The sequence below is a fragment of the Lampris incognitus genome, chromosome 21, assembly GCF_029633865.1.
Source record: "Lampris incognitus isolate fLamInc1 chromosome 21, fLamInc1.hap2, whole genome shotgun sequence".
In the NCBI taxonomy this organism is placed as follows: Eukaryota; Metazoa; Chordata; class Actinopteri; order Lampriformes; family Lampridae; genus Lampris; species Lampris incognitus.
In genome coordinates this window covers 10,604,563-10,632,463 of record NC_079231.1, presented here as the reverse complement: position 1 = coordinate 10,632,463, position 27,901 = coordinate 10,604,563, and the positions used below count along the sequence as shown (strand labels likewise).

At 43.0% G+C, this 27,901-nt stretch overlaps 1 protein-coding gene across 1 annotated transcript; it reads left to right on the top strand.

Annotated features, from left to right (window-relative positions):
* Nucleotides 1–120: 120 nt before the first annotated feature.
* mpp4b (MAGUK p55 scaffold protein 4b) lies at nucleotides 121–26,300 on the top strand. The gene is made up of 21 exons (XM_056301409.1): nucleotides 121–178; nucleotides 359–480; nucleotides 3,156–3,233; nucleotides 4,943–5,026; nucleotides 5,413–5,544; nucleotides 13,266–13,347; nucleotides 15,321–15,406; nucleotides 16,998–17,069; nucleotides 18,013–18,209; nucleotides 18,539–18,597; nucleotides 18,706–18,723; nucleotides 19,598–19,639; nucleotides 19,937–19,957; nucleotides 21,134–21,148; nucleotides 22,576–22,617; nucleotides 23,205–23,378; nucleotides 24,570–24,650; nucleotides 24,950–25,043; nucleotides 25,162–25,270; nucleotides 25,761–25,895; nucleotides 26,109–26,300. Exons 1-21 carry the CDS (start codon nucleotides 121–123, stop codon nucleotides 26,298–26,300), a joined length of 1,893 nt encoding a protein of 630 aa, XP_056157384.1.
* Nucleotides 26,301–27,901: the final 1,601 nt, after the last annotated feature.

Here is a 27,901-nt window from a genome sequence, read left to right as displayed (position 1 = left end):
GAGCTCTTTCTCCAGTTAACCAAACCTTTCTGTTGTATCTTATTCATGCTTTCAGATTGTCCTCTGTACCAGCGAGCAGTCAGCGGGCAGTGGGTTTTGGGGGTCCGTGGTCCGGTGACCATGAGACAGGCAGTGGAGGCGCAGGTGTTGACCTCCCACTGTGGACTAGGAGAGCATGGTCAGTAGGAGAAATGGAGCGCCTTGACCTGTGTGCTGGCCTTGCATACATCATGTTAATCCATATGGATGTGTGTGTGTGTGTGTGTGTGTGTGTGTGTGTGTGTGTGTGTGTGTGTGTGTGTGTGTGTGTGTGTGTGTGTGTGTGTGTGTGTGTGTGTGTGTGTTTGTGTGTGTGCAGGCCTGCGTCAGATCCTGACAGATGTGATAGAGGAGGTGAGACAGTCAGTTCACAAGGATATCAGTGGGGCAGATCTCCTCTACAGCCTCCTCAACGCTCCGTGGCTGCAGTCCCTGCTCAAGGTCTGACCCTCTATTAACTCCAAAACTCATCATCATAATCATAATGCATTGTATTTAGGCCAAAATGCTCTTTTTTTTAAGATTTCTAAGATACAAGTACAGAGAACATTAACAGTTGCAGAAGCAGTCTCCGATGTATTGTACATGTGTATATAGTTGAAGCTAGTTTCCAACACCAGTCCCTTGATGGGCATTGATAATTCAAGAAATCATTAAAATTACATGGTGCATTTCAAAATCAGAGCATATAGTAATAAAACAAAAACAACAACTGTCCATGACAACACAGAAACACAAAACATTTGCAGCGTGAAGTCAAGCACACAAATAATGACTAGTTGCTGTCATGATTCCAGTTCTGGCCAAGTTTTAACCAGGACTTCGCTGTTGTGGAAAACGTTTTAAAATCCTGACTCTGCTTTAAACTGGCAGGTAGGAAATTCCAGAAGGTTGTGCCTTTAATTGAGAGATCAGTTTGTGCAAAGGAAGTCTAATTCTACAGTTTCTTTCCGATATACGTATGTCGGGTGTTAATGGCAGTATAGCGAAGTCTAATTATGAAAGTGTTGCAAATGGATGGAGCTAGATGTTGGAGACATTTGAATGTAATTGTGAGTTTGGAGTAATTAATGAAATTGTCAAAACTGAGAAGATAATACAAACCCCAATTCCAAGGAAGTTGGGACGTTGTGTAAAATGTGAATAAAAACAGAATACTATGATTTGCAAATCCTTTTCGACCTATATTCAATTGAATACACTACAAAGACAAGATATTTAATGTTCAAACTGATAAACTTTATTGTTTTTTTACAAATATTCACTCATTTTGAATTTGATGCCTGCTACACATTCCAAAGAAGCTGGGACAAGGGCAACAAAAGACTGGGAAAGTTGAGGAATGCTCAAAAAACACCTGTTTGGGACATTCCACAGGTGAACAGGTTAACTGGAAACAGGTGAGTGTCATGATTGGGTATGAAAGGAGCATCCGCGAAAGGCTCAGGAACACTTGGGAAAACCATCGTCAGTTACCACAGTTCGTCGCTACATCTACAAATGCAAGTTAAAACTCTCCCATGCAAAGCGAAAGCCATATATCAACACCACCCAGAAACGCCGTTGGCTTCTCTGGGCCCGAGCTCATCTGAGATGGACTGACGCAAAGTGGACAAGTGTGCTGTGGTCTGACGAGTCCACATTTAAAATTGTTTTTGGAAATCATGGACGTCGTGTCCTCCGGGCTAAAGAGGAAAAGGACCATCCAGATTGTTATCAGTGCAGAGTTCAAAAGCCAGCATCTGTGATGGTATGGGGGTGTGTTAGTGTCCATGGCATGGGTAACTTGCACATCTGTGAAGGCTCCATTAATGCTGAAAGGTCCATACAGGTTTTGGAGCAACATATGCTGCCATCCAAGCGACGTCTTTTTCAGGGACGTCCCTGCTTATTTCAGCAAGACAATGCCAAGCCACAATCTGCGCGTGTTACAACAGCGTGGATTCGTAGTAAAAGAGTGCGGGTACTAGACTAGGCCAGTCTAGTACCCGCCTGCAGCCTGCAGTCCAGACCTGTCTCCCATTGAAACTGTGTGGCGCATTATGAAGCGCAAAATACGACAACGGAGACCCCGGACTGTTGGAGCAACTGAAGTCGTACATCAAGCAAGAATGGGAAAGAATTCCACCTACAAAGCTTCGACAATTAGTGTCCTCAGTTCCCAAACGCTTATTGAGTGTTGTTAAAAGGAAAGGTGATGTAACACAGTGGTAAACATGCCCCTGTCCAAGCTTTTTTGGAACATGTTGCAGGCATCAAATTCAAAATGAGTGAATATTTGCAAAAAAACTATAATAAAGTGTATCAGTTTGAACATTAAATATCTTGTCTTTGTAGTGTATTCAATTGAATGTAGGTCGAAAAGGATTTGCAAATCATTGTATTCTGTTTTTATTTACGTTTTACACAACGTCCCAACTTCATTGGAATTGGGGTTTGTACTTCTGTAGAATGTTGCAATGATGAAATTTCAGTGGTTTCTTAGCCAGAACTTTGATTGCTTGAAGGGATGTTAGTGATTTAATGGCAGAGGCTGATGCCTGAGACCAAGAGGGAACTCGGTATGAGAGATGAGAAAAAAAATCATTGCATGGATAAATGTTAAAGCTGTATGAAATGGTAAGCAGTGTCTGATTTGCCTAAAGGTTTAAATATGGGCCCTAACAGTTCTACCTAACTTTTTACGTGATTTTTCAAACCTTAGCTGAAGATCCAAAACAATTCCAAGATACTTAAACTCCTGTACTGTCTCTTGTTTTTGTCTTTTGAAGGTGTCTGTGATTGGGAGCTTTCTGATTGAGAAGCACATAGCGATAGATTTTTAACATTCAGTTTTAGGCAGGAAGTGTCCAGCCAGTGTGCTACCATGCTCAAGCAGTCTGTTAGTTTGGCTGCAGCAATAGTAGGTGTTTTTGCAGCCACAAATAAAACAGTATCATCAGCGTACATTTGTAGTTTCATTACATGACAAGGATTGTTTGAAAAAAAATCAAGTCGATCAAGGTCTGAGAATTTCTGGTTAAAAACAGAGCTTGCCCTTTTGGCAAAAAGCTAATGTTGATAAATGATGCATGATAGTGATAAATCTCTTACATGTTGTCATTTTTAAATGACAGGTCCACGATTGTCTGCAGAGATTTCAGAAAGACAGCCCGACACCGGCTCTCAACTACGCCTCTGGACTTTCACTTCAGGTCAGGGTTCAATAACAACATCATAACACGCTTTTGTACCTTTATACTTTTTTATACCTATACTCATGTATGTACATGCATTCACATGAAGCTGATTCCTACCCATCCTGATCAAATGAGACACCACTAAAATTTAAACATTTCGTCTTCCAAACAAGAAATTCCTCTTACATAGCAAATTCATTCAGATTCATTCAAGAATCATATCACCTGGTGTCTGTTGCTCAGTATTTTAAAGAAGACATGAAATTATCCTCTATTCTACATCTATTTTGTGTTTTGAGGTCTTCTGCAAGAAAAGTGCTGTAATGATATTCTATCATGAATTTCAGTTTAATGTCACCAGTGTTTTGTAAGTGGTGATGCCATGGTTTACTAAGAGTACATTTGTTCATTGTGGATCGAAATGAGCTACAAAAAAACCCAAAAAATTCCGTATCATGTTCGTTTTAACACCTTTAGCTCTTTACAGTTGAATGAGTTGCATATAAGAGACCGAGGCAACATCCAGAGATGTCATGAAATGAAAATATAAAAAAGCACATATGTTGTCATCGATGTCAATCACAAGTTTTGTGTGTCTTTGGGAACAGAACGATAGGGATCATTGTGTTAGTTTGTAAGTGGATGTTGGTCTAGTGTTGACAGCATGTTTTAAGATTAATAGCTAACGTTGCATATTACTTAACATTCACATTGTTAAATAGATGCTGTGGTTCTACAGAGCTAAAGTTTGCTTGTCCGAATCATGTTTTTAGCTAACCAACAATTTAGAAAAGCAAATGACACATCAGAAACACTTAAAAATGGGTGTCTGGGTGGCGTGGCGGTCTATTCCGTTGCCTACCAACACAGGGATCGCCGGTTCAAATCCCCGTGTTACCTCCAGCTTGGTCGGGCGTCCCTACAGACACAATTGGCCGTGTCTGTGGGTGGGAAGCTGGATGTGGGGATGTGTCCTTGTTGCTGCCTCCTCTGGTCAGCCTGTTCGGGGGGGGAGGGAGAACTGGGGGGAATAGCATGATCCTCCCACGTGCTACGTCCCCCTGGTGAAACTCCTCACTGTCAGGTGAAAAGAAACGGCTGGCGACTCCACACATATGGGAGGAGGCATGTGGTAGTCTGCAGCCCTCCCCGGATCGGCAGAGAGGGTGGAGCAGTGACCAAGACGGCTCGGAAGAGTGGGGTAATTGGCTGCGTACAATTGGCGAGATAAAGAGGGAAAAAATCCCCCAAAAAAGAAACACTTAAAAAAACTTTGATCTAAAGTTTGGTTTGTTTCAGCAGGTTAAAGGTGACAGAAAACGTCTTACATCTCTGTCGATGGTGTTTCTGTGAAATCCTACCTCGAATGAAACCACATGGACAATACCAAGTGGTAGAATATGAGGGAGAGACTCTTAGAGAATGGGGGGGGGGTACTAATTCTATTACCAGTTAGAATTATAATGTTAACTGAAAACTGCAAAGTCTAACATCTTACAACAGCATATATTTTAGATGCATTCATTCAAACGTTACAGTGAATCCACACAGATGGAAGAGCTAAACACGAGAGCAAACATCAGTTTGTTAGCGAGTGAGTTTGAGGCAGGTTCATGTGATGGTTTCCATCTAAAAAGTCACAATGTCAGTCGTTATGTGTGAGTTGGTGTCATTCTTTGGCAGAGCCTGTCCTGTTTAGGTTCTCTGTCTCTGTGTTTGTGTAGTTGTTGATCGACATCCGAGCGTCGCCTGGCTGTTCAGACGAAGCCAGAGAGCTCTACGGTCTACTGAGACGGCCTCATGTCCAGGTCAGCCCCACTGGAATACAGGACGGCTTGTTCCTCTTCCTCTGTTTGTGGAGAAATATGTTTAAGAAGACCTCTGACATCTGTCTTTTTCTTGATGCTGGTTTAAATTTGCTATTTAAAAAAACACTGTTTTAACACCTCTATGTCTAGTTGCTTAAAAATGTTGTTTGTTGACGTAAACATAAAGATAATTAAAACAAGTCCATAGACTGAAGTCAGTAAATTAACACACTGTTTGTCAGTGCAGTGTGGGTCCACTATGTTGTTCATAGTAAGTCCCTTATAAGAACCATAATGGTTCAGTAGTAGGTCCAGTCTGGTTCTACAAATGTTATTTCTGTGTTATTACCGTGCTGTTATCAGTCTAATAGTATTGTGTGTTTCAGGCGCTCCTGTCGGCCCATGATACGGTAGCCCAGAAGGACTATGAGCCCGTCCTGCCTCCCATGCCGGAGGAACTACCGGAGGATGAGGAGGCCACCAGGATCGTCTGCCTGGTGAAGAATAAACAGCCGCTGGTGAGAAGAGACCTCCTGTCTGTCCTCTGGTTTTCAGTGTGTTTTCAGTGTTCCTTATTTTCCCAACTTCTGATAAGTCACAGGTCACTTTGAGACTTCGAGTCTGACAGTAAACTGAAAATTCATGAATCTGACCTGTTGAACATTGAATTTTACATTCAAACCAAAGCCTCTTTTCACCTTGGTCTGATTCTCCCTGATTTCAGGCTTATATCTCCTAATAGCCAATGGTGAATCCTTGGAAATAGACGTAATAATTCAAAATGTGCTCAAAAATGATTTTAGGGAAATATTTTGAGGATAAAATTCTGACCTGAAGTGTGCAGATATTTAATAATATCTCTGACGTTTCGAGGGCCCAGGGCATAAAAAGACTATCGATTCAAACATCCCATAATTTATTTTCTAGATAATTTTTGGTTATCTATCCTTAGACAGGACAGTAGAAATAGTAGTAGTAGATACGCAATTTAGACGTTAATACTTAACATGACCCCCCCCCCATCCAAATGTGAAGAAGAGCTACGTTTAACGTTTCTGTCTCCAGTAGTTTTGTCATTGGATCATCTGGAAGCAGAGATTTAATAGTTTGGATATTATTACATGACAGTTGTCATTCCCAGACTTTACCCTCATCTCTTTATGTTTCATCTCTCCACTTTCATTTTCAAAAAAAAAAAAAAAATTAAACCTACAGGAGGAAACTGGATGGTCTGCTCAAAAGACAGGCAAAAATAAACTAAATAGTTGACCTCATTTAACAGATCCCAGATGTTGGAATTTTATAATCCCTCATTTGTCTGATTGTCTTTTCGTGTGAAATGGGGGACGGCTCCAAGCGGAGGATTTTTAGCAGAAAAAAATCAGGCGTGCAACAAAACTCTTTGGTGTCGGAAGAGTTTTGTGACATTCAGTAACACTTTACTGTGCGTATGATCATTGTACGGTGCCTTTAGTATTGGTACGCCTTTCAAATCTCCTCTTCCTTGTACCGCAACTCATTTATTAATGTATTTTCTTTCTTCCCCTTGTCTCAAGCTGCTTTTATTGTGTTAAAGTGTTTTTATTATTATTTTATTTAGTGACATTATGTGAGGATTATTATAATTATAAAGTCCCTCAAGTTGTGGAAAGTTGCAAAGTACAACTACTTCATTACTTTACCCAAGTACATTTTTCAAGTATCTGTACTTAAATATAATTAATTAAATAATAAATAAATAATAATTATTATTAAATAATCGAAAAATAAATAATAATTTATTAATTACTTAATAAATTACTTAATAATTAAGTATGTACTTAAGCCCAGTGACTGCTGGGATAGGCTCCAGCATCCCCGTGACCCTGAGTGAGGATAAGTGGTTTGGACAACGGACGGATGGATGTACTTAAGTATTTATCAAATTTTGAAGACTTTTGACTTTCACTCCACTACATTTCAAAGCAAATATCTAATACTTTTTACTTCACTACACTTCCAACACAGTTACATTTCTTTACTTTTTCGAAAAAAATCAGGATTTATATTTGTGTGTGTGTGTGTGTGTATACGTGTGTATGTGTGTGTGTGTATATACGTGTATATATATATAACCAAAGAGTAACCAATCCACTGAACCAACCAGACAGTTAATTAAAATGCTCTAAAAGTAAGATCAAATCTTTGATTTAATCATCCTTTTTAAAGTTCGTTTGCGATATTTCCGTTTATGTAATTACAAGTCAGTCTTTAAGTCAACTTGGAGAAAAGCGTCTCATTCATTCTCGTTTATAGACTCTTCAGTGTTCACAAGTGGAAATTGGGTTTATCTCATTAGATCTGGGTCACATCATAGTCTGGATTTGTCGAGCATCTAAAAGGACTTCTAATGTAGGCTTGCTCATCGGTGATTCTTTCGGGCCAAATCCTTGTAAATTATGATGAAACTGTCTATACTTTTATTTTTTTATAAATGGTCGTCAGGTTTGCATTTGCGCTGGTCTAAAGAGAAAGAGGTACAGTAGTTTAACGATGGTGCACTGTAGGATATTTCTACCTTGCGTAAATGTTTAGTTGTGCAAAATTACACAGTGCAAAAACCTACTGTGCAAACTTATCAGATAACCAGTTGCAACCTTATTACAAGTAGGTATACTTTATTTAAACAGTATTATAGGCTCTGCCACATCAAGGTACTGATATGAGAAGTACCTTTACTTTCAATACTTTAAGTACATGTAAATGCAAGTACTTCTATCGGCCATAGGTTAAGTTGGCAGTAAGCAGGTGGACCCCCGCTCTGCTTAAATGAGCCCTGTCCATTCTGAAACGGTTTCGTTGCTCCCAGGATGGGCTGAAGTTGTCAGTGAAGCTCAGTTTTTGAGCAGTGCATGTGGAGGAAAGCCAGGTATTTAATGCCAGCAAGCGGCTCAAACGTTCAATTCCTTCCCCTAAAGTGGGGATTGGACCTGACACAAATATCTGCGCTGGGACTTGTTGTAGAATATCCATTAAGTATATGAAGACCCTTTTTAACAGCTCTGAGCCATGTGTCATTCCAGGACGAGTGTCATTTGTTCCAACATGCATAAGTGTGTCCATGCCCGGATGGCCGAATAACACTTGCGGCAGTGTTTGGACCATGTTGCTAACCATAGCATTTGATAGATAGTTTTCAAAACTTTGCTTTTAACATGTCTTATTATATGGTCACCGAGCAGCAGAGTCTTTGGTTTGATGTCTTGTCTGGCTTGATTAACTTGTTTTTCGGATGTCCGGTGCATGTGATGCTGTGTTTTTGATGAGATTTAGCAACTATTAATCTGTTGTTTACTTCCGGGTGCCACTGAGAGATGCTCCTCGCAGGCGTAGCTGTATCACTGGCCGTGGTTGCATGGGTCTCAGCGTTACCTCCTGAGCTAGCTGAGGCATTAGCATTGTGCTAACTGACAGGCAGCTCATCCAAGACAATAAACCTGTTCTCCAGCCGAACCTTCGGTGAGACACTGGTGGAACTGTGCTTGTTATGTCTGACTCTTCTTTTACCCCGGATAATGTCTGTCCAGGGCTCAGGGTTTGACACTGCGGGAGTAGAACAGGTCTTTGGTCTTGCTCCCTGGTTTAGCCAATAGCACATATCCAGATCCGTTGTGGTGTAGGTCTCAAGCGGGTTCAAGCCGGACCAGAGAATAGTGTCTTCATAGTTAGTCATCAGCGTGAGGCTCATTATGTTCGGAAGCTGCTCCACAGCACGCTTCATGTCCCTGGTTCTGATCATCAGCTGGTTCCAGGACATTAGCTTGGGAAGCAGCAATCAGAGTGTCCTCTTGTCAGTTGTCCTGTTGTGTTTGGTAGAGCATAGAGATTACTTTTTCAAGCTCTGTGATTTTCTGGCTGAGCATGGCACAGTTGGTGCATTCAGTGAAGGGAGAAGAGAGGGGTGGCATTTTTCCCAAAGCAAAACAAAACCTCCAGCTGTCCACCTTCTGAGATGCTCTCTTCAACTTTCACTAAATAGGATTGCTGTTTGCTGTTATTTCAGGTCTCTCCTATTGTACTTTACAACTGTCTTCATCTTGTTTCTGTCAAGTTGTTTCCTGACCTTCAATTGAAATTATTCATTACTTCATCTGTCAGTGGGCCGTCAACCCTAAGTGAATGTCACTACCTTAAGACGTCTTTTGAAGCCTCAGTCTAGTTAATATATTATCCACATTAATTCCTCACATTCCATCACCAAAAGTGAAAACAATCTCCACAAAGAAAAACCAGTCTAGTTCCCAGGGGTAGCGGGTCTTATTGTGTTTCAGCTTCAGAGCCGTGGACAGAGTCTCTTCTCTTCAAAGAGATGAATTCTGAAAACTCTGTGAAAACCGTGATCACTTTTACAAATAATCTAGTTAGAGTTGAGTACTGATAGTGAAGAAGTAGCAAAAGTTAACAAAAAAGTAGGACAACTTGGAAAATCGCAGAGGAAAGGGAGAGCAAGAGCAAAAGCATCTGCTCTGTAGCGTGGGTGGGAGCAAAATCAAACAATTGACATCTAGAAATGTCAATGCGGTACTTTCACTTTGACGAGAGTAATCTTGTTTCAGGATATTTGTGTTTTTACATAAGTAAAAGGTCTGAGTACTTGTTATGTTCATATATGTGAGTGTGTGTTGTCTCTCAGAGGGTTGGGTTACCGTCGCCCAACCTGTCACCCCGCCGTCAGAGGATGTCAAGCGGGGGGACGAGTCACTGGGACACCCTGAGGCGTCTCACCCGCCGGACGCTGACCCAAGGCGGTGCATCGGGGGGCCGGGGCTTGGAGGTCCGCAGAGGGAGTTACCCCTCCACCGAACATCCGTCTTATCGACCCGCAGAGCAACCGTTCCCTCCGCCTTGCTGTAAACCGGGGAGTAACTGTATAATGTGCCGTAGCCAATCGCTGAGCCGGTGTCGTGTCTGTTCCACCAATCCCGTCTGGGAGGATCGTGTGAACCGCTCCGCCCCCTCCGTCTGCAGCTCCGTTCTGATTGGTAAGAACAAAAAGAGGCTGGATTCACTCAACTGGTGTTGAGACAGATCTCAAGAAATGAGGAGAAATTTGTCAAAGTTGTCAAAAATGCTCTCAAGTGCAGTTCCTCAATATTTTCTCAGTAACAGTTGTGTCCCTTATGAATTTCTTTTATGGCTCATGTTCTTCTCAAAATAGGGCAGTAGCATTAATTGAATTAGATTTACCACATTTGCGTGTGTGTGTGTGTGTGTGTGTGTGTGTGTGTGTGTGTGTGTGTGTGTGTGTGATAATGTAAGCTTAAGATTGAATGTTAAGCTTAATTTTAGATATATTGTATTAGTTATTAAACATATCAAGACGACGAAATACGAACTTATGAGTCTAAAATGTTTTTTCATTTATTGAAATTAGAGGCTTACCTTCTCGCTGTAACAATTATAAAACAGGTGTAGGATTATTTTAAAGAAAACATTTGAGAACTTGATTTCAACAATCCCATTTATTCATGTTTTTTGCTAGGAAGAAACAAAAGGAGAAATTTAGGAAAATACAAAAGGTTTTTTTGTCTATCATAACTTTTAAGACTAAACTTATAAAAAGGGCACTTAAGAAGATCTTTTTTTTTTTGATGATGATCCAGTCCAATGATTTTAATCCAGTCAGACAAGTTTAATTAATATTAATTTTAGGAATCATTTATTCATCTTCAGAAGTATCATTTGATATGTTGTAACTGTTTTAATTGCCCCCTGTCTGAACACAGACAGACAATTCTAACAAAAATAGACAATTCTCAGCAGGTTTACTTTACAAGACTCTATATTTATAGCGAGCTAGCTCGCTAACTAGCATGATGTTGCTAGGCAACTATTCATAAACAGACCAACTGACAGACTGATGACAGTTCACTGACTGTCCAATCAAATCAGAGTATTAGATGATGTCATTTATTGCCAGGATGTGTTTCTCAAGAGGCTTTAGTCAGATTTTCACAACAGTTTTTTAACATCAACAGCAGCTCAAACATTTCAGTTAACTTTCCATTAATAAACCTTTTGTTAAAAATACAGTGAGATTGAAAATCATGATTTTCATTTGACTAGAGCTTTAAGAGGGTTTTGTTTATCCGGCCCAAAAGGTCTTTCATAACTGTCAATCATCACCAACCACCCTGAACGTCTCACTGAACGCTAATGTTTGTTTCTGTTCTCTGTCTCTTCCCAACTGGGTGTTGAATTGATTAATTTGCCTCCACCTCATGGAGACAACATCATCGAGGAGCTGGACAGCGGGGACAAATACAGGGGTAGAGGAGACGCCAATGTCCCATCACCTGCCATTCCCATCCGCACCCACCCACCGCTACCGTCCCATCATTGCACCATGTCGCCCTCGTTCCTGACCACCGCTTACTACTCCAACATGGAAGATTTCCTCCCACCGGGTGTGCCCCCAAAGCTCCACAGCCGGAGCCCTCGCATCCGCACAGCGCCCCCTAGTCCCATGCGACCCCGACAGCGGGTGCTGGAGGTCCCCCAGGGGGCCCCGGTGGAGCTGGCCAAGCAGGAGAGCCTGGATGAGCTGAGGTCCACAGTGCAACTGGCCACCAGTTCCATGGAAAGCAGTACCAAGGACATCAAGCTCCTTGGGGAGAAGATGGCGGAGGCAACCGAGCGCATGTCCGAGAGCGTGCAGGAGAATGCCCAGGCCCTCGTCCACCTCGCACAGGTGGTGGAGAGGTTGCAGATGCTGTTGACGCCCACTGGGACAGACACCAGATGTCCGACTGGGATGAATCCACCTGGTGATGGCGCCAAACCAGACACTGCAGCTGAAGGAGAAAGCGCACAGAGGAGCTTCAAAATGTCGAATGCCAAGAGACGAGAGAAATGTCCATCCCTGACACATCAGTCCCGCTGTTCCTTCCCCTCTCCTTCTCCTCCATCCTCCATCCCCTCCAGCTCTCCCAGTGGCTCCATGGATACCCAATCCACCTTCACATACACCTCCCAGGGGACTGGCTGCCTGTCGGTGCCATGCCACGGCTCGCCTCGCACCACCATGCAAACCAATGCAGCCTCTGTCTCTCAGCACCTCCATGCTGAGGTCCAAAATTCCAAGAGCCTTCTGTCCAACGGCCTGTTGGAAGAACCTGAGGAGTGGGACTGTGATGTGACCGGCACCTTTGAGAACCAGAAAAAGAAGAGGAAGAAGAAGAAGAACAAGAAGACGAAGTGAAGAAATCCTACAGTGTTTGTTTGGTCTCCTCTGGAGAGACTGCTGTTTGCTGCGATTAGGAAGCCCCGGGGATCCTCCACAACTGCAGAGCTCCTCACCTTCAAACAGGCACTGACATCTTCCTAATTTCACTTTACATCAGTCATTCCTGTCACGCTCGTTTATATTTCACATTTCATTTATACCTCATATTTCATTCATGCTTTTCTTGTTATCACCTTTTACATGTCCTCTACACGCTTCATGAAGGTGATATTCAAAAGCATCCATTCAGCTCTGTGTTTGACTTCATCCTGTCAATAAACATTTGTTTTTCCCTGTCATTTGGAAATCTGTCCATGTCCATAAATCCAGCCAGATTCCATATTGTCTCAATGCATTCATGATTCTCCATAAACTAACATCCGTCTCCATCTCCATCCATCTGTCCATCCATCCATCAATGTCAACATACCAACATCCACTTCCTTCTCTCTGTAGTAAGAGGCCTGTTTCAAAATGCCATTTATCCGCCTGAAATACCAACTTCACCTCCTGAAGGTCCTGTTTCATTATGTGTCAGATGAAGTAATCAGACTGTGAATGGGCTCTCATTTAGTTACCCAAGAACATAAATAACCTTTCATTTAATAAATACTACAGTATATTTTTATGTTGTTTTATTCATTAGAGAAAGTAGATATTTTTATTACAGATAGTGGATATGTCATGCAGGAATAAAACTTTTTTAAAGTTTGGACTTGGTTGGATAAACTGTGGTGGATCAAGCCAGACCCAGCTCTCCCTGTCATTTCAAACCTCAGTGTTTCATGTCTGTTTATTTCACAGATAACTGAGTCTTCTTCACCTTCGCTCCAGTTTGTTCATTGAATTTGTTCAGTTTCAGTCAATTCCACAGTCTTTGTCTGTCTGTCTGTCTGTCTGTCTGTCTGTCGGTCTGTGTGGTGTTTGACTTGGCAAGTTTATTGACTGGATGTTTGTGTCTTGTCTCTCTGATAGGGAGCGACTATAAAGAGAAATGAAATCACAGGAGAGATTTTTGTGGCTCGTGTGATTCATGGAGGACTGGCAGATCGAAGTGGTGAGTCTTTCTTTCTCTCTCCCTCTCTGTCTGTCTCTATGTCTATTTCTTTCGTTCTTTCTGTCTGTCTCTCGTTCTCTCCATCTCTATCTCAGCCGGCATCCTACCTTTGTGTATAGTACTTTTAATTTTGGCTTTTTATTTACTAGTGCAGTGCCCGTTCGAAACGGGCTGATTGTTTGGCCTCCAGTATTGCTGCTTGCAGCTTTCTTGATAACCACTTATCTGGACAACTTCACATTCAACACTACACTTACTGAGAAGGACCTGGCTGCAGCCTGCAGAGTTAAACAGAGTACACATACGAGGCAGGGCTACACCCCTAACCCTAATTCTAACCTTAACATGTAGCCTCGCCCCGTACTGCAGGCTGCAGCAGGGTGTACTTGCACTTACTTGATCAGATAAACGGTTGTCGAGAAAATCGAAGGACTATGGGTGTAATCCCCCCTCTGACCACAATATGGGTTGTAATGGCAGAGTGGCGCCGTTTTTGTTTCCGCTCGTTGACTCCACGGAAGTGAAGAAGCAGAAGCTGTGATTCCAAGTTTCATGACTCACTTCACTGAAAAGAATACTGCTTGCAGCTTTCCTGAGAACCGCTCATCCAAACAGCTTCGCACTCAGTACTGGACTTCTTGGGTCCTCAGCAGTACACCCGCCAATTGTGAATTCAATTGAATGAACTGCTGCTGAGAAAATTGAAACATAGACAGATGAATGGCTGTCGAGACAGAGATTACTTCCATTTTATTTGGAAGATCAGACTAGTGCTGTGCCTGTTTGGGTGTAATTCCCCCTCCGACCACAATGTGGGTTGCAGTAGCAGAGTGGCGCTGTTTGTACCATCGGCACGGGAAGAACATCTCTGTCTGTGTGTACGCAAGTCTGTCCTTTGATTTTCTCAACAACCGCTCATCTAAACAACTTCACACTCAACACTGCAATTCCTTGGGTCCTCGGCACTGCACCCACCAACTGTGAAGTCAATTGGATGAACGATTGTCAAGAAAATCAAAAGACAGACAGACAGGCAGGCAGAGATTCCTCCCATTTTAGTTAGATTTTAGTTGGATTGGATTGGCTTTTCTTTTTGACATATTGATTTTGGGTTTTTATTCGTTATACGACCCATTTATCTTTGTCAAGTGTTTTTTTTCCCCTCTTTTTCTGCCCAATGGCCAACTACCCAACTCTTCCGAGCTGGTCCAGTCACTGCTCCACCCCCTCTGCTGATCTGGGGAGGGCTGCAGACTACCACATGCCTCCACCGATACATGTGGAGTCTCCAGCTGCTTCTTTTCACCTGACAGTGAGGAATTTCACCAGGGGTACGTAGCGTGTGGGAGGATCATGCTGTTCCCCCCAGTTCCCCCTCCTCACCAAACAGGCGCCCCGACCGACCAGAGGAGGTGCTAGTGCAGCGACCAGGACACATACCCACATCCGGCTTCTCACCCGTAGACACGGCCAATTGTGTCTGTAGGATGCCTGACCAAGCCAGAGGTAACATGGGTATTCGAACTGGTGATCCCTGTCTTGGTAGGCAACGAAGTAGACCACCACGCCACCCGAACACCCCTGGCAAAGTGGTTTTGATGACTCCTGCATTATTTGAGATATGTGTTATTTATCTGTGTGTTGAATTTTTCTTTTGTTGTTTTTAACCAGGAACACTAAATTTCCTACAGATATACACACTGGTACTAAAAACAAAACCTTGAAGTCCTTTCTCCTTTTCTGCCTGTCTCTGGCTCTCTCTCTTTTTATCCCACACACACACACAGACACACACAGACACACACAGACACACAGACACAGACACAGACACACACACACACACACACACACACACACACACACACACACACACACACACACACACACACACACACACACACACCAGATATTCCAAGGGTTTACGATTTTAGGAGTGATTCTGTGTGTGTGTGTGTGTGTGTGTGTGTGTGTAGGTCTGCTGCATGCTGGGGACAGGATCATTGAGGTGAATGGTTTTCCAGTGGATGGAATGGAGCCTGAGCAGGTCATCCAAGTGGTGGTAGGGAACAGATCTGTTTCTCTAAATCCAACATTTATCTGTTTCTACTCTCTGTTAACTGCATGATACATAGAGAATAGATAGATGATACATAGATGATAGATAGATGATACATAGATGATACATAGAGAATATTTGTTAGATATAGATTAAATGAAATTTAGACTCTCTGAGGGTAGAGAAATGAAGACTGCTGGGTTGTCCATCTTCAAGATGGGGCATCCTAAAAGAATGCAGTGAATTGGTTTTTATTGTCATCAGGAGAAGTTTTCATTTCATCTTGTTCTTCCTGAACTTGACATTTTGTGTTCTTATGGTGATGACATGTCTGTTATACTGAAATATGTCAGTGTAAATCCACTTTGTACTTCCATTCTCCTACTAAATGTACTCAACATTACATTACTAATAAAATTATTGAAGCCGATCACCAGAAAATTAATTGATGTCTATTTTGGCAGTCGATTAATCTTTTGAGTCAGTCATCAAGTAAGCATACCAGACATAAAGATACCAGACATTCGTCGGTTGTGGTTTCATAACTGCTGAGCTTTGCTTGACTTCCTCTGATTTGATTTACATGTTTATGAAATGAATCCTGGAGCTTTTCTTTGGCTGTCGGACTAATAAACAGTTTTAAAACATCACTTTGGAAACTAAGATGGGCATTAATCTGTATTTTTTACTTTTATTAGACTAAATGATTAATCAGGTAATAGAAAAATAATCAATAGATTAATCAATAATTAAGATAATCATTGGTTGCAGCCCTGCGTGACATTTACTCTTGGTTGTTATTCGATTACTATGTAGTACATGTATTCTTACGACTACTTTATATAGTACTGCTATGTTATGATTACTATGTAGTACATGTACTGCTACTACTACATTATATAGTACTGCTATATTATGATTACTATGTACGGATGTTCAGCTAACATTATTTGATGTAGAATTATTGTATGGTTACAATAGAAAATGTACTACTACTATTACTTCATATTGAACTACTATGATATTACTATGTAGTAATTGCATTACTAATACTACTACATCATACTACTATTATATAATTACTCTATAGCAAATGTATTACTACTACTACTTTGTATAGCACTATTATGATATAATTACTACATAGTAAATGTACTACTACTTCATATAGTGCTACTGTGATATGATTAATATGTAGTACATGTACTACCATGGTATGTTTACTATGTATTAAATGTACTACTTCATATTGTGCTACAGTGATGTGATTACTATGTAGGGCTCTATGATGCCAGTTGGTAATATTTGAATTTTTTTTTTTAATTGCTGAATATTTTGAAAGTGGCTTTGAATTACAGAATCTGTTAAATGAATAAATATTAATGTAAACGGGGAGTTTATGTCTCTGGGAGGGTTTAGTGAGGATACCAGCCGAGCACGGCCATGGTCCATGTGGAATATTAAATTACCCAGTCACCAAAACCAACACCATCAGGATCTGAACATAAACATGATGGATTGATAGGTGGATGGATAGACAGGGTAACTCTTCCTTTCGTTTTTAACATGGCATCTCTGTGCATCCCTTCAGCAGGCCAGGTCTCAGGGCACCATCATGTTCAAGGTGGTACCCATCACTGAGCGGCCAGTCCACAACCAGACGATGGTGAGTCTCTAAACAACCACACCTTCCTCACCCGTTTTCTGCAGGAAAACCTGCATGTCAGTCCTTTTCTTCTCTTTTTAAGATGCATAGCAAATGTTCTGTCAAAGTGCCAGCTGAGTTTGTGCATTTCAACACTGCGCTATCAGTTATGTGCTGTTGTATACTGTTGGTTTAGTGTCCACAATTGTAGAGTATTGGGAGGTTGGCAGTATTTAGGAATTTCATCTCATTAAGACTGAATGCTGATCGGGGCGTCTGGGTGGCCTGGCGGTCTATTCCATTGCCTACCGACACGAGGATTGCCGGTTCAAATCCCCGTGTTACCTCTGGCTTGGTCAGACGTCCCTACAGACACAATTGGCCGTGTCTGCGGATGGGAAGCCGGATGTGGGTATGTGTCCTGGTAGCTGCACTAGCACCTCCTCTGGTCGGTTGAGGCACCTTTTCGGGGGGGAGGGGGCACTGGAAGGAATAGCGTGACCCTCCCATGTGCTACGTCCCCCTGGTGAAACTCCTTACTGTCAGGTGAAAAGAAGCAGCTGGTGACTCCACATGTATGGGAGGAGGCATGTGGTAGTCTGCAGCCCTCCTCGGATCAGCGACTGGGACGGCTCGGAAGAGTGGGGTAATTGGGCGGGTAAAATTTGGAGAAAAAGGGGGGGGGATTTCCCCCACCCCCAAAAAAAGAAAGATTGATCACTGGATTCAAGATGTTGATACAATCTGTGATACAGAGAAAATGGCAGCCCGCTGACTAAATCACAGCAAATCTCAGTATAGAAAGGTTGTGTGGTTGTTACAGTGGAGTCTCGGGGTTTGGAGAAGGTGGGGTTTGAAACAGAGCAGAGAGTCAGCTGTTTTGAACGTAGTTTCGTAAAGGAAAATGGATGTGAGCGATGTGTGTTGTGTGTTGCATCTCACCCCTTGTCGGCGGCGTGTGAAGTTGTACGTGCGAGCCATGGCGGACTACAGCCCTCAGCAGGACCCCACCATCCCCTGCGCCGATGCCGGCATGGGCTTCAGGAAGGGCAACATACTGGAGATCGTGGATCAGACTGACACTCTGTGGTGGCAAGCCAAGAAACTACCCAGTACATCCGCCTGCGCCGGCCTCATCCCCTCCACCAACCTGCTGAAAAGGTGAGAGGAAAACCTTAGTGTGGACGGATGGAGGGGTGGGATGGATGGATGGACGTACAGACAGATGGATATATGGATGGGTGGATGAATGGATGGATGAATGTGCTGAAGAAAGATTTATAGACACCCGTGGAAAACAGTAACCAGTCTGTGTGGAGGGTTAGGCTGTGTTTGGTTGTACTGGGCACCATTGTGTGATGTCATGTGTTGTGTAATATTGTGCCATGGTATGTTGTGTTGTGTTTGCTTTCTAGTGTTTGTCATGTCATGTTGTGTTGTGTAGTGTCATTGTGTGTCTTGTGTTTCCATAAAGCTGTTTGTCTCTATAGGAAGCATAGGGAGTTCTGGTGGTCTCAGCCTTATCAGCCTCACAGCTGCAGCCACACCTGTAAGTAAACCACCAACTCATCATCATCATCATCATCTCCCTACACCACCATTTAAGAAACCACTTTTCACACATCTGCTGTTCTCTTTAACCCCACGCTGTCCTCAGTGAGCACTGTGGATGAAGGTAAGGAATACGTCCCGCGTGTTTCAACATTTTTATTCCATGGTAACAGAATACTGGCCTCCGATTGGCTGGAGCTGTACAATCCACAAGTAGTTAGGCTCAAGTTTAATCACTGTCGGGCGTCCAGGTAGCGTGGCGGTCTATTCCGTTGCCTACCAACATGGTGATCGCTGGATCGAATCCCCATGTTACCCCCGGCTTGGTCGGGCGTCCCTACAGACACAATTGGCCGAGTCTGCGGGTGGAAGCCGGATGTGGGTATGTGTCCTGGTTGCTGCACTAGTGGTCCTCTTGTCAGCCGGGGTGCCTGTTCGGGGGGGGGGGGACTGGAGGGAATAGTGGGATCCTCCCACGCGCTACATCCCCCTGGTGAAACTCCTCACCGTCAGGTGAAAAGAAGCGGCTGGTGACTCCACATGTATGGGAGGAGGCATGTGGTAGTCTGCAGCCCTCCCTGGATCAGCAGAGGGGGTGGAGCAGTGACCAGGATGGCTCAGAAGAGTGGGGTAATTGGCCAAGTACAATTGGGGAGAAAAATGGCGAAATATCCAAAAAAAACTACAACAAAATTTTGTGTCATAACCATGGCAACATGCTATGCTAATTAGTAGAAAGTAGAAAGCTCAGTAACCATCCAAAGCTTTAGCTTGGCGGCTAACTTTTAATTCGAATGCCTTTATTTTAATTCTTTGGCAAGTGACCATGGTGTAACTGGGATAATCCATGACAAGGCATGTCATAAAGGATTATAACACACTTCTTATATAATATGATAATCCCTTATGTCAGTCACAGTGACTTCACATGTCATTAAACGAAGATGAGGTCCGATCTTTCTGACTGAGTCCATGTTTTTCCTCTGTTTTCTCTCCAGAGGAAGACCTGATGGCCATCGATGATAAATGTGTTGAAGCAGGTACGACCACACACACACACACACACACACACACACACACACACACACACACACACACACACACACACACACACACACACACACACACACACACACACACATTGTTCTCACATCTTGAAATCTGCGATATGTTTGTCATTGTTTTAAAAAAAAAAACTATATTGTCTGTCCCTGTGTCTCAATCCCATCTCTGAAAATCACTTCATCTGTACTTCATCAGTACTTCATCCATACTTCATCAGTAAATGTGGTTGCACAGGTTTTTATACGTGTCCGTTATGTTTTTCTGTCTCACAGATGAAGAGGCTTTTGAATCCGGTAGGTAAGTCTTTGTTGATTTGCACCATCAGAGTTACTTTCCAGAATATTTTCATCCGTTTTGGAGAAAATAAAACAGCCATCAAGTTCATTATGTTAGACCTCTAAAATGTTAAAGTTGGGAAAAGTTTTGCTGTTTTTCTGTGTCCTGGTGTCTCCATCAAGTCAGTATGTGTACAGTATGTTGCGAAGTCCAGAGTTTTATGACTGACTTCAGACCTTCAGACCTGAGCTGTCTCTCTCCTCTCCTGTCTCTCTCTACGTTAAACCTCCTGTCTTACTGCAGAATTCATGATATGATATGATTACTATGAAGGATGAAGGGCAGCACAGTGGCGCAGTGGTTAGCGTGGTCGCCTCACAGCAAGAAGGTCCTGGGTTCAAGCCCCAGGGTAGTCCAACCTTGGGGGTCGTCCTGGGTCGTCCTCTGTGTGGAGTTTGCATGTTCTCCCTGTGTCTATGTGGGTTTCCTCCGGGTGCTCCGGTTTCCTCCCACAGTTCAAAGACATGTAGGTCAGGTGAATTGGCCGTACTAAATTGTCCCTAGGTGTGTATGTGTGTGTGTGTGTGTGTGTGTGTGTGTGTGTGTGTGTGTGTGTGTGTGTGTGTGTGTGTGTGTGTGTGTGTGTGTGTGTGAGCCCTGTGATGGACTGGTGGCCTGTCCAGGGTGTCTCCCCGCCTGCCGCCCAATGACTGCTGGGATAGGCTCCAGCATACCTGTGGCCTCGGTTGGGATAAGCGGCTTGGATAATGGATGGATGGATTACTATGAAGCAAACATTTCAACACTACTACCTCATAGTACTGCTATGATATGATTACTATGTAGTTCTCAATTAATTTCTAACTCACTCTAACACTTTGTGTTAAAGCGCCTATTAAATGAGTAAATGTAAAGCTGGTGTAATTCGTTGAACCCGAGGCCTGATGTCTTCTTCTGTCCGTCTGAAAGTACAACGAGAAGTTCATTTTCCTGTCATGTGGTCCCATTAGATACCCCCTCTTTTCTGTTGTGTGGTGTCTCATCTGGATGTGGATCTCTTCACATCTGTACTGTTTGTTTTCAGATGAGGTGGGACAGATGTAAAGACTGGCTCTCTTTTCTGTCCTTCAGCTAAAACACTGACTGTTGTCTTTCTCTCGTTCTCTCCATTTCTGCAATGGGGAAAATGTCAGAAGAGCTCAGAGAAGGTAAGTCGAATCAGAGACACGTTTGCGGACTCACCTTCAAATTTAACGATCAAACTGGACCAAGAACTTTAATATTGAAAATTAAAGAGACGGTTCACCTCCAAATCAAAATACATGTTCCTCCTCTTACCTGTGGTGCTATTATTCATCCATCCAGATCGTTTTGGTGTGAGACGCTGAGTTTTGGAGCTATGGACTGTAGAGATGTCTGGCTTCTCTCCAGTATAATGGACCTGGATGGCGCTCAGCTTGTGTTGCTCAAAGTGCCAAAAAATACATTTGAAAAACTCAACAGCAATGTCTCTTTCCAGAATTCATGACCCAGTTACTCAAAATAATCCACACATAGGACATCTGGGTAGGGTGGTGGTCTATTCCATTGCCTACCAACACGGGGATCGCCAATTTGAATCCCTGTGTAACCTCTGGCTTGGTTCGGGCGTCCCTACAGACACAGTTGGCCGTGTCTGCGGGTGGGAAGCCGGATGTGGGTATGTGTCCTGGTCGCTGCACTAGCGCCTCCTCTGGTCAGGGCGCCTGTTCAGGGGGGAGGGGGAACTAGGGGGAATAGTGTGATCCTCCCACGCGCTACGTCCCCCTGGTGAAACTCCTCACTGTCAGGTGAAAAGAAGCGGCTGGCGACTCCACATGTATCGGAGGAGACGTGGTAGTCTGCAGCCCTCCTCAGATCGGCAGAGGGGGTGGAGCAGAGATCGGGACACCTCGGAAGAGTGGGGTAATTGGTTGGATGCAACTGGGGTGAAAAAAAAAAGATAATCCACACACCTTGTTGTGAGCAGTTTCATTTAGGAACAATTTTCTTAGACCGAACTACACCCACAATTGGGAAAAACATGTTTTTGATTTTGGGTGAACTGTCCCTTTAAGCTGTGTCTTTGGTTTGATACTGTTAATATTGAGATCATGGATATGGATTGGGGAGGGCACAGTTTTTCCACATAACTTTGTTTTTAGGGCAAGCTAGATTAGAAGCTAATACCTGTAGCAACATGGATGTGCTTGTTGGAACAGAAGGAAATATTTCTCAGATGTGAAACTTGACTTGTAAACCAGCGGTTCTTCACAGTGTTATAAAACACGCAACTTTAACACCCAGACAAGTTTCAAGTTGTAAAACACCCACTTTAAAGTCTAGTCACAACTTCACCTTCACATATTATTCCCGGTGTCAGACCTGGTTGGTGTTTGTTTGCATGAAAACACCATTGGCCTAATCTGGACTCAGGTTTGATTCCTTAAGTGATGACATTTTATCCATACTAAACTTATAATTCAGCGTTTTGATGTGTACTGAGTTCGTGGGATGGGTTTGTATGTTTGGTGTCTGTATGTCCTCTGTATTTATTAATTTTAACTGTATTGACCGCTGTTTCTTCCTTCATGTGTTTCCCTTCCATGTCAACCAGAAGAGGGGGAATTTAGCAGCAATGTTGAAGGAGTTTACTTGGGTGAGCCTCTGTAATCTAAAGCCCGATACCAGTCGAAGTCAAATGTAAATGAAACCCTGAGTGTCTGCTTTCAAAATGCTTCAGATCTACTCAGGAAACTCAACCGTCTCTAAACTACAAATGTAAACACTTCATGAGAGACCCACAATGCTTTCTAACTGCTGACTGTTCATTGGCTGATGATGTGATTCTTACATTGGTTGGGAAAAACAGGAAGCTGATAAAACAGATCATAATGTAGTGGCCGTTGGTCCAATAATGGAACGACTGGACAAATATCAGTATGTTGAAGAACGTTTTGTAAAATCAGAGGAAAGTCACTTTGAAAAGGACACAAAGAAATAAAGCACTGAGAATAAAGAAAACCTATCTAGCTATCTAGTTAGCTATCTATTTAGCTATCTATCTGTCTGTCTGTCTATCTGCCTGCCTGTCAGTCAGTCAGTCAGCCTGCCTGCCTGTCTGGCAACTTGGCTGTCTATATGTGGATCTGTGCTCAAGTTTGATGTGTCCAGTCCATCCGACTCCATCATCCTCTGTGTCTAACATCAGTTTTTTGTCCTCCATTGTAAATAAACCCTGTATAGCCGGCTTCAGGCGCAGCATGCGTCTGTGTCGCCGGCGCTCTCACAGCACCAGTCTGCCCTCCTGCCACACCCGCTGCCCCAGCAGCTGCCACAGTGCCCTGGCCAGCCCTTACGAGGAGGTGGTACGCTACCAGCGCCACCCGCAGGACAAACACCGCCTCATCGCCCTCCTGGGTAGGCCTTCTCATGACACCCCCCAACACACACACACACACACACACACACACACACACACACACACACACACACACACCAGGGTCGGTTCTAGGCATGGGCAGGAGGGGGCAATTCCCCAACAAATGCGCCGCCTGCCCCCCCCCCCCCCCCAACACCAAGTCCCAAACTACAAAAATAGAAAGTATTTTATTTTGTCCATATCAATCCAGCCATCATAAAAATGCCACATTGAAATAATATTTTGTACCTACATCTGATTGGTTGGTTTGGCCATATAAAAGATGGAGAAGCAGTGAGGGAGTGGGGTTGCTGTGTCACTTCTCTGATCAGTAGCTGCTGTCATGTGACTACTGTACGCCGCTGCCTGTATTCTGGTTATTAGAACAGCTTGCTGAGGGACTCTGGTGAGGATAGCTGAGTGGGGGGAGTCTCGGTCAGTCGGGGAGGTTTGATTTTAAATACTAGTGGTAGGTAGATTTAAGAGGCTACTTGCAAGTTGCATCCAGTGGCTGTTGGGATTACTAGCCATATTATTTCAAAGCATTTACAATTGTCTGCTGGTGTTGGTTAGCTGGTTTCGGGTGTGTGTGTTTCTGTTAGCTAGCTTCATTCTGCACATAGTTGCACATTTATATTCTCTCCCCAGATATTATTTAATTTTTAGTGTTTCTGTGTCTTTCAAGCAGGCAAGTGTCTGCTTGAAAACTGATATGTCCTGTTGTTTGCTTTGGTGTATTGAATAAAACGTTCCTGGTCAGTGTTTCCTTTTTTGGAAGAGAGAAATAACATTTCATCTCCTTTTGGGTTACGTTTATCATGTTGAACATCCAGTTAGATCAAAATGTGGTTTGTGAAAGAAAAAAAATAAATCAGTGTATGTAGTTTGAGTGTTTTTATGCCTCTACAGCCACTTTAATACTACTTCATTAGTAACTTTAATGCTACTTCATTAGTAATTGGGGCAGATTGGTTCCTTAAAAACATTCTACCAACTTCCATGAACTCTGACCTCTCTGGTAGTGGGGGTGGGGTGAAAATGTACTTTTTCCTCCCACAGGAATCATCAGGAATCATTTGAGTATTTCAGCAAACACACACAAACTCCATGAAGTCTTGATTTTGTTTTGCCTCTTTGAAAGGAAAAAGCCGGTGTCCCTGAACATTTACAAACGGGTTTCTGTCTCTCAGGTCCGTCTGGTGTCGGCGTCAACGAACTCCGGAGGCGTCTGATTGAAATCAACCCCAACATCTTCCAGGGGCCGGTGCCTCGTACGTACCTGACTTATTACCATGAAACCGTCAACTCTCCAACTGGTTTTTACTTTTATGTCAATATTTCGACATGAGATAGCTCAGTAGGCTAACATGAAATCCTTACTGAAGGCCGGCAACTCAACAGGGTCAGATTATATAATGGTTGCTTCTTGTATTATTTGTGAAGCAGGACTTTCTGTTGTGAATTTTCTGGCCCTGTGTGAATTTAGATGGAGATCCTTCTCTATAAGTTGTTTTTGTCAGATAAGACTCGTCTCCAGTGAATAAAGAGCTGTACGTGTCTCCCTACACAGATACCACGCGACCCCCGAAGAGTTATGAAGAATCAGGCAGAGAGTATTACTTCACCAGCCGAGAGGTGTTCGACAACATGGTCTACAATAACAGGTCTGTCTGTCTGTCTGTCTGTCTGTCTACCTACCTGCCTGTCTGTCTGTCTGTCTATCTACCTGTCTATCTATCTATCTATCTGTCTGTCTATCTACCTGCCTGTCTGTCTATCTAGGTTTCTGGAATATGGGGAGTACAGGGGTAATTTCTATGGCACCAGCATCGAGGCTGTGAGAGAGGTTTTAAGCAGTGGGAAGATCTGCGTCATTGACATCGAGGCAAACGTAAGTCCCGCCCACTTCCTGTCAATCACTGAGCTCATCTCTCCTCATCTGCTAAAGCTCCAGTGCTGAATTAGAGAAAGCATTAGGATGTAAGTGGTTTGTTTCATGTCATCGGTCATTTTGTGAGTGGGTTTCTCTGTTCTCAAATGACTGAAATCTTCTCCTCGGTTAAAGTACTCCTCCAGACACATTTTATTAAAGAGATGAGATTAAAGAGATGAGATGATTAATATATTGTTTAACATGGTTTTCCCACATAAGTAAAAAAAAAAAAACTACCTCTAAAAAGGGGTTGGAAGCACATGTACTCTTTCTCCCTCATTGAGAAATTCAGGATGTATTAAATGAAACAGAAGAGAGAAGCGGTGCCACCATGCCCTGTGGTTCACTGTGTGGCTGCTGGTGCATCACAGGGACACAAACACAAGAAAAACACGTTTTTGGGTGGCAGGGCACTTTAAGATTCTGGTTTGGCTTTGAAACTTGGCAGGCCATTCAGGCAGTGAGGACCCACGACTTGAAGGCCTACGTCATCTATGTGAAGCCCCCGCCTATAGAGCGCCTGAGAGAAACCAGACAAGACGCACAGATCACCACCAACTACTACGTCAACCGAACTTTAAAAGTAAGAGCCCCCACTTATAAGGATTCAATCAGTGGTGTAAGTTAACAAACAATAAATATACTTTGCTGTGGTACCTTAGTTACTTTTACTCATTTGCCTTCACACCTTTGTTACTCACTATGATACGAACACCTTTAGAAAATTGGTTGTGTGGGTCATGTGACAGTGGAGACTAAAAGTCAGATTCCCTTCATTCCTGCTGTCTTTCTGCAGGATGAGGACTTTGTGGAGATGGAGGACGCTGCCAGAAAGATGGAGTCTCACTACTTTCAGTTCTTTGATCAAGTGATCGTCAACGACGGCCTGCAGGACGCCTGCGTGCAGCTGCTGACGGTGGTGCAGAGGGCCCAGGAAGAACCCCAGTGGGTCCCCGCCGCCTGGATACGACCCACGGACAAGTCCTGAGAGAGAGAGAGAATGGAAGGCAACATGTGAAGAAGTTGTTAGAGGAGGGAGGATGAGCGATATCAAGAGGGTGGATGGATGAATGGATGGATGGGTGATTGAAAGACAGCAGCAAAGCTAAAGAGGGGGGCCGATGTGGAGGAAACAAAACCAAAAACTATAACTGCCCCATTTCTTTGAGGTGTAATAATGAGTTTATGAAGCCAGACTAAGAAAAAGAAGGAAAAAAAGTTCTAAATCCCCTGATCGTGTTCCTGTTCTCCATCTGCTTGATCTGGGTCATAAAATGAATAAATAAAAAAGTTAAAAAAAAGAAAAGAAAAAAAGTCCAAAATCCCCAAAGATAAGATGGGGCTGGCCGGCAGCCTGGAGAAGTCTTGCTCTGAAACAGAGAGACGATGATGAGACAGGAGAGAAGACAGTCCAGTTGTCTGTGTTCCTGTTTTAATTCAAACGGTTGAAAAGCAGCGAGACCTGCAGCTTTGTCTTAACTCATCTCTGGACCTTAAATACAAATGTCCATGATAATATATCCTGTTGCAAAATTAACCATATATGATCACATACATGTATGAAAACACTATCTCACATCCCTTTTTCTCAAGAATAGTAGAGCAGTTGCTATAAGAGGCTGACTTTACACTGTAAATGATTTGGTTCCTCGAATTCATTACTCATCATAATCTCAGTATTTAGCAACAAATTATGGACGAATTATCCATTTAGATATAATCGCATCGCCTTAATGTTTTAGGCTTGTATGAGAAAGTGAATCTCTAAATAAATTCCAGATAAAAGGAATTTGAAAATTCAACAAGTAATCTCCATCCACTACCCTCTGCTGATGAGGACCAAGCCTTCTTCTGGCATCTGTAGCACAATGGATATTTACATCCCATCCAGTCTGTTGGTGAATCACCACCTTTAATTTGGAATTAGTTTCCCTTCATAATGAAACAAGAAATTAGTAATTGGTGAAATAAACAATTTTCCATCATGATTCCCAAAACATAATCAACCATCAAATTAAGATGGCGCGAAATGATCTTTGTTGATGAAATGTCCTTCTCGCCTTGATGCTGGATGCAACAAGTAATCCATTTTAAAGAAACTGATATAACTTCACTGCATCGGGGCTTTTTTTTACAGCTAATTGATTTTAGATTACAATTACAGCAGCATCGGATCTAATCACTTGTTGAAGAGCAGTGAGGAAAACCACCAGCCTAATGCTTCTTAGTTGTAGCAGGGAGGACAGTCAGCTCTACCTGGGTCTCTGCTGGGTTGACAATCATTATTCCAAGGTCATTTTCTAATGTGAAAGTCTAATTGTCTGAAAAAATTGTGAAAGTAGGTGCAGCATGTCTGGATGCGACACAGTGCAGCTGGTGGAGGAAGGACGGTTGAACCAAATGACCTTTTAGAGCAGCTCACCTGTGACCAGAGGTCAAAGGTAAAAAAACGTTAAGTCTCCCACCCTGTACAGATGTGTACTGTAAAGCAGTGGTGTGACCTCTCCCAATTCATGTTTACATCATAGGGAGCAGATATTGTCATCTTGGTTTGTTTTGTTATTCGGTGCTCCGGATCTGTGAATTTTC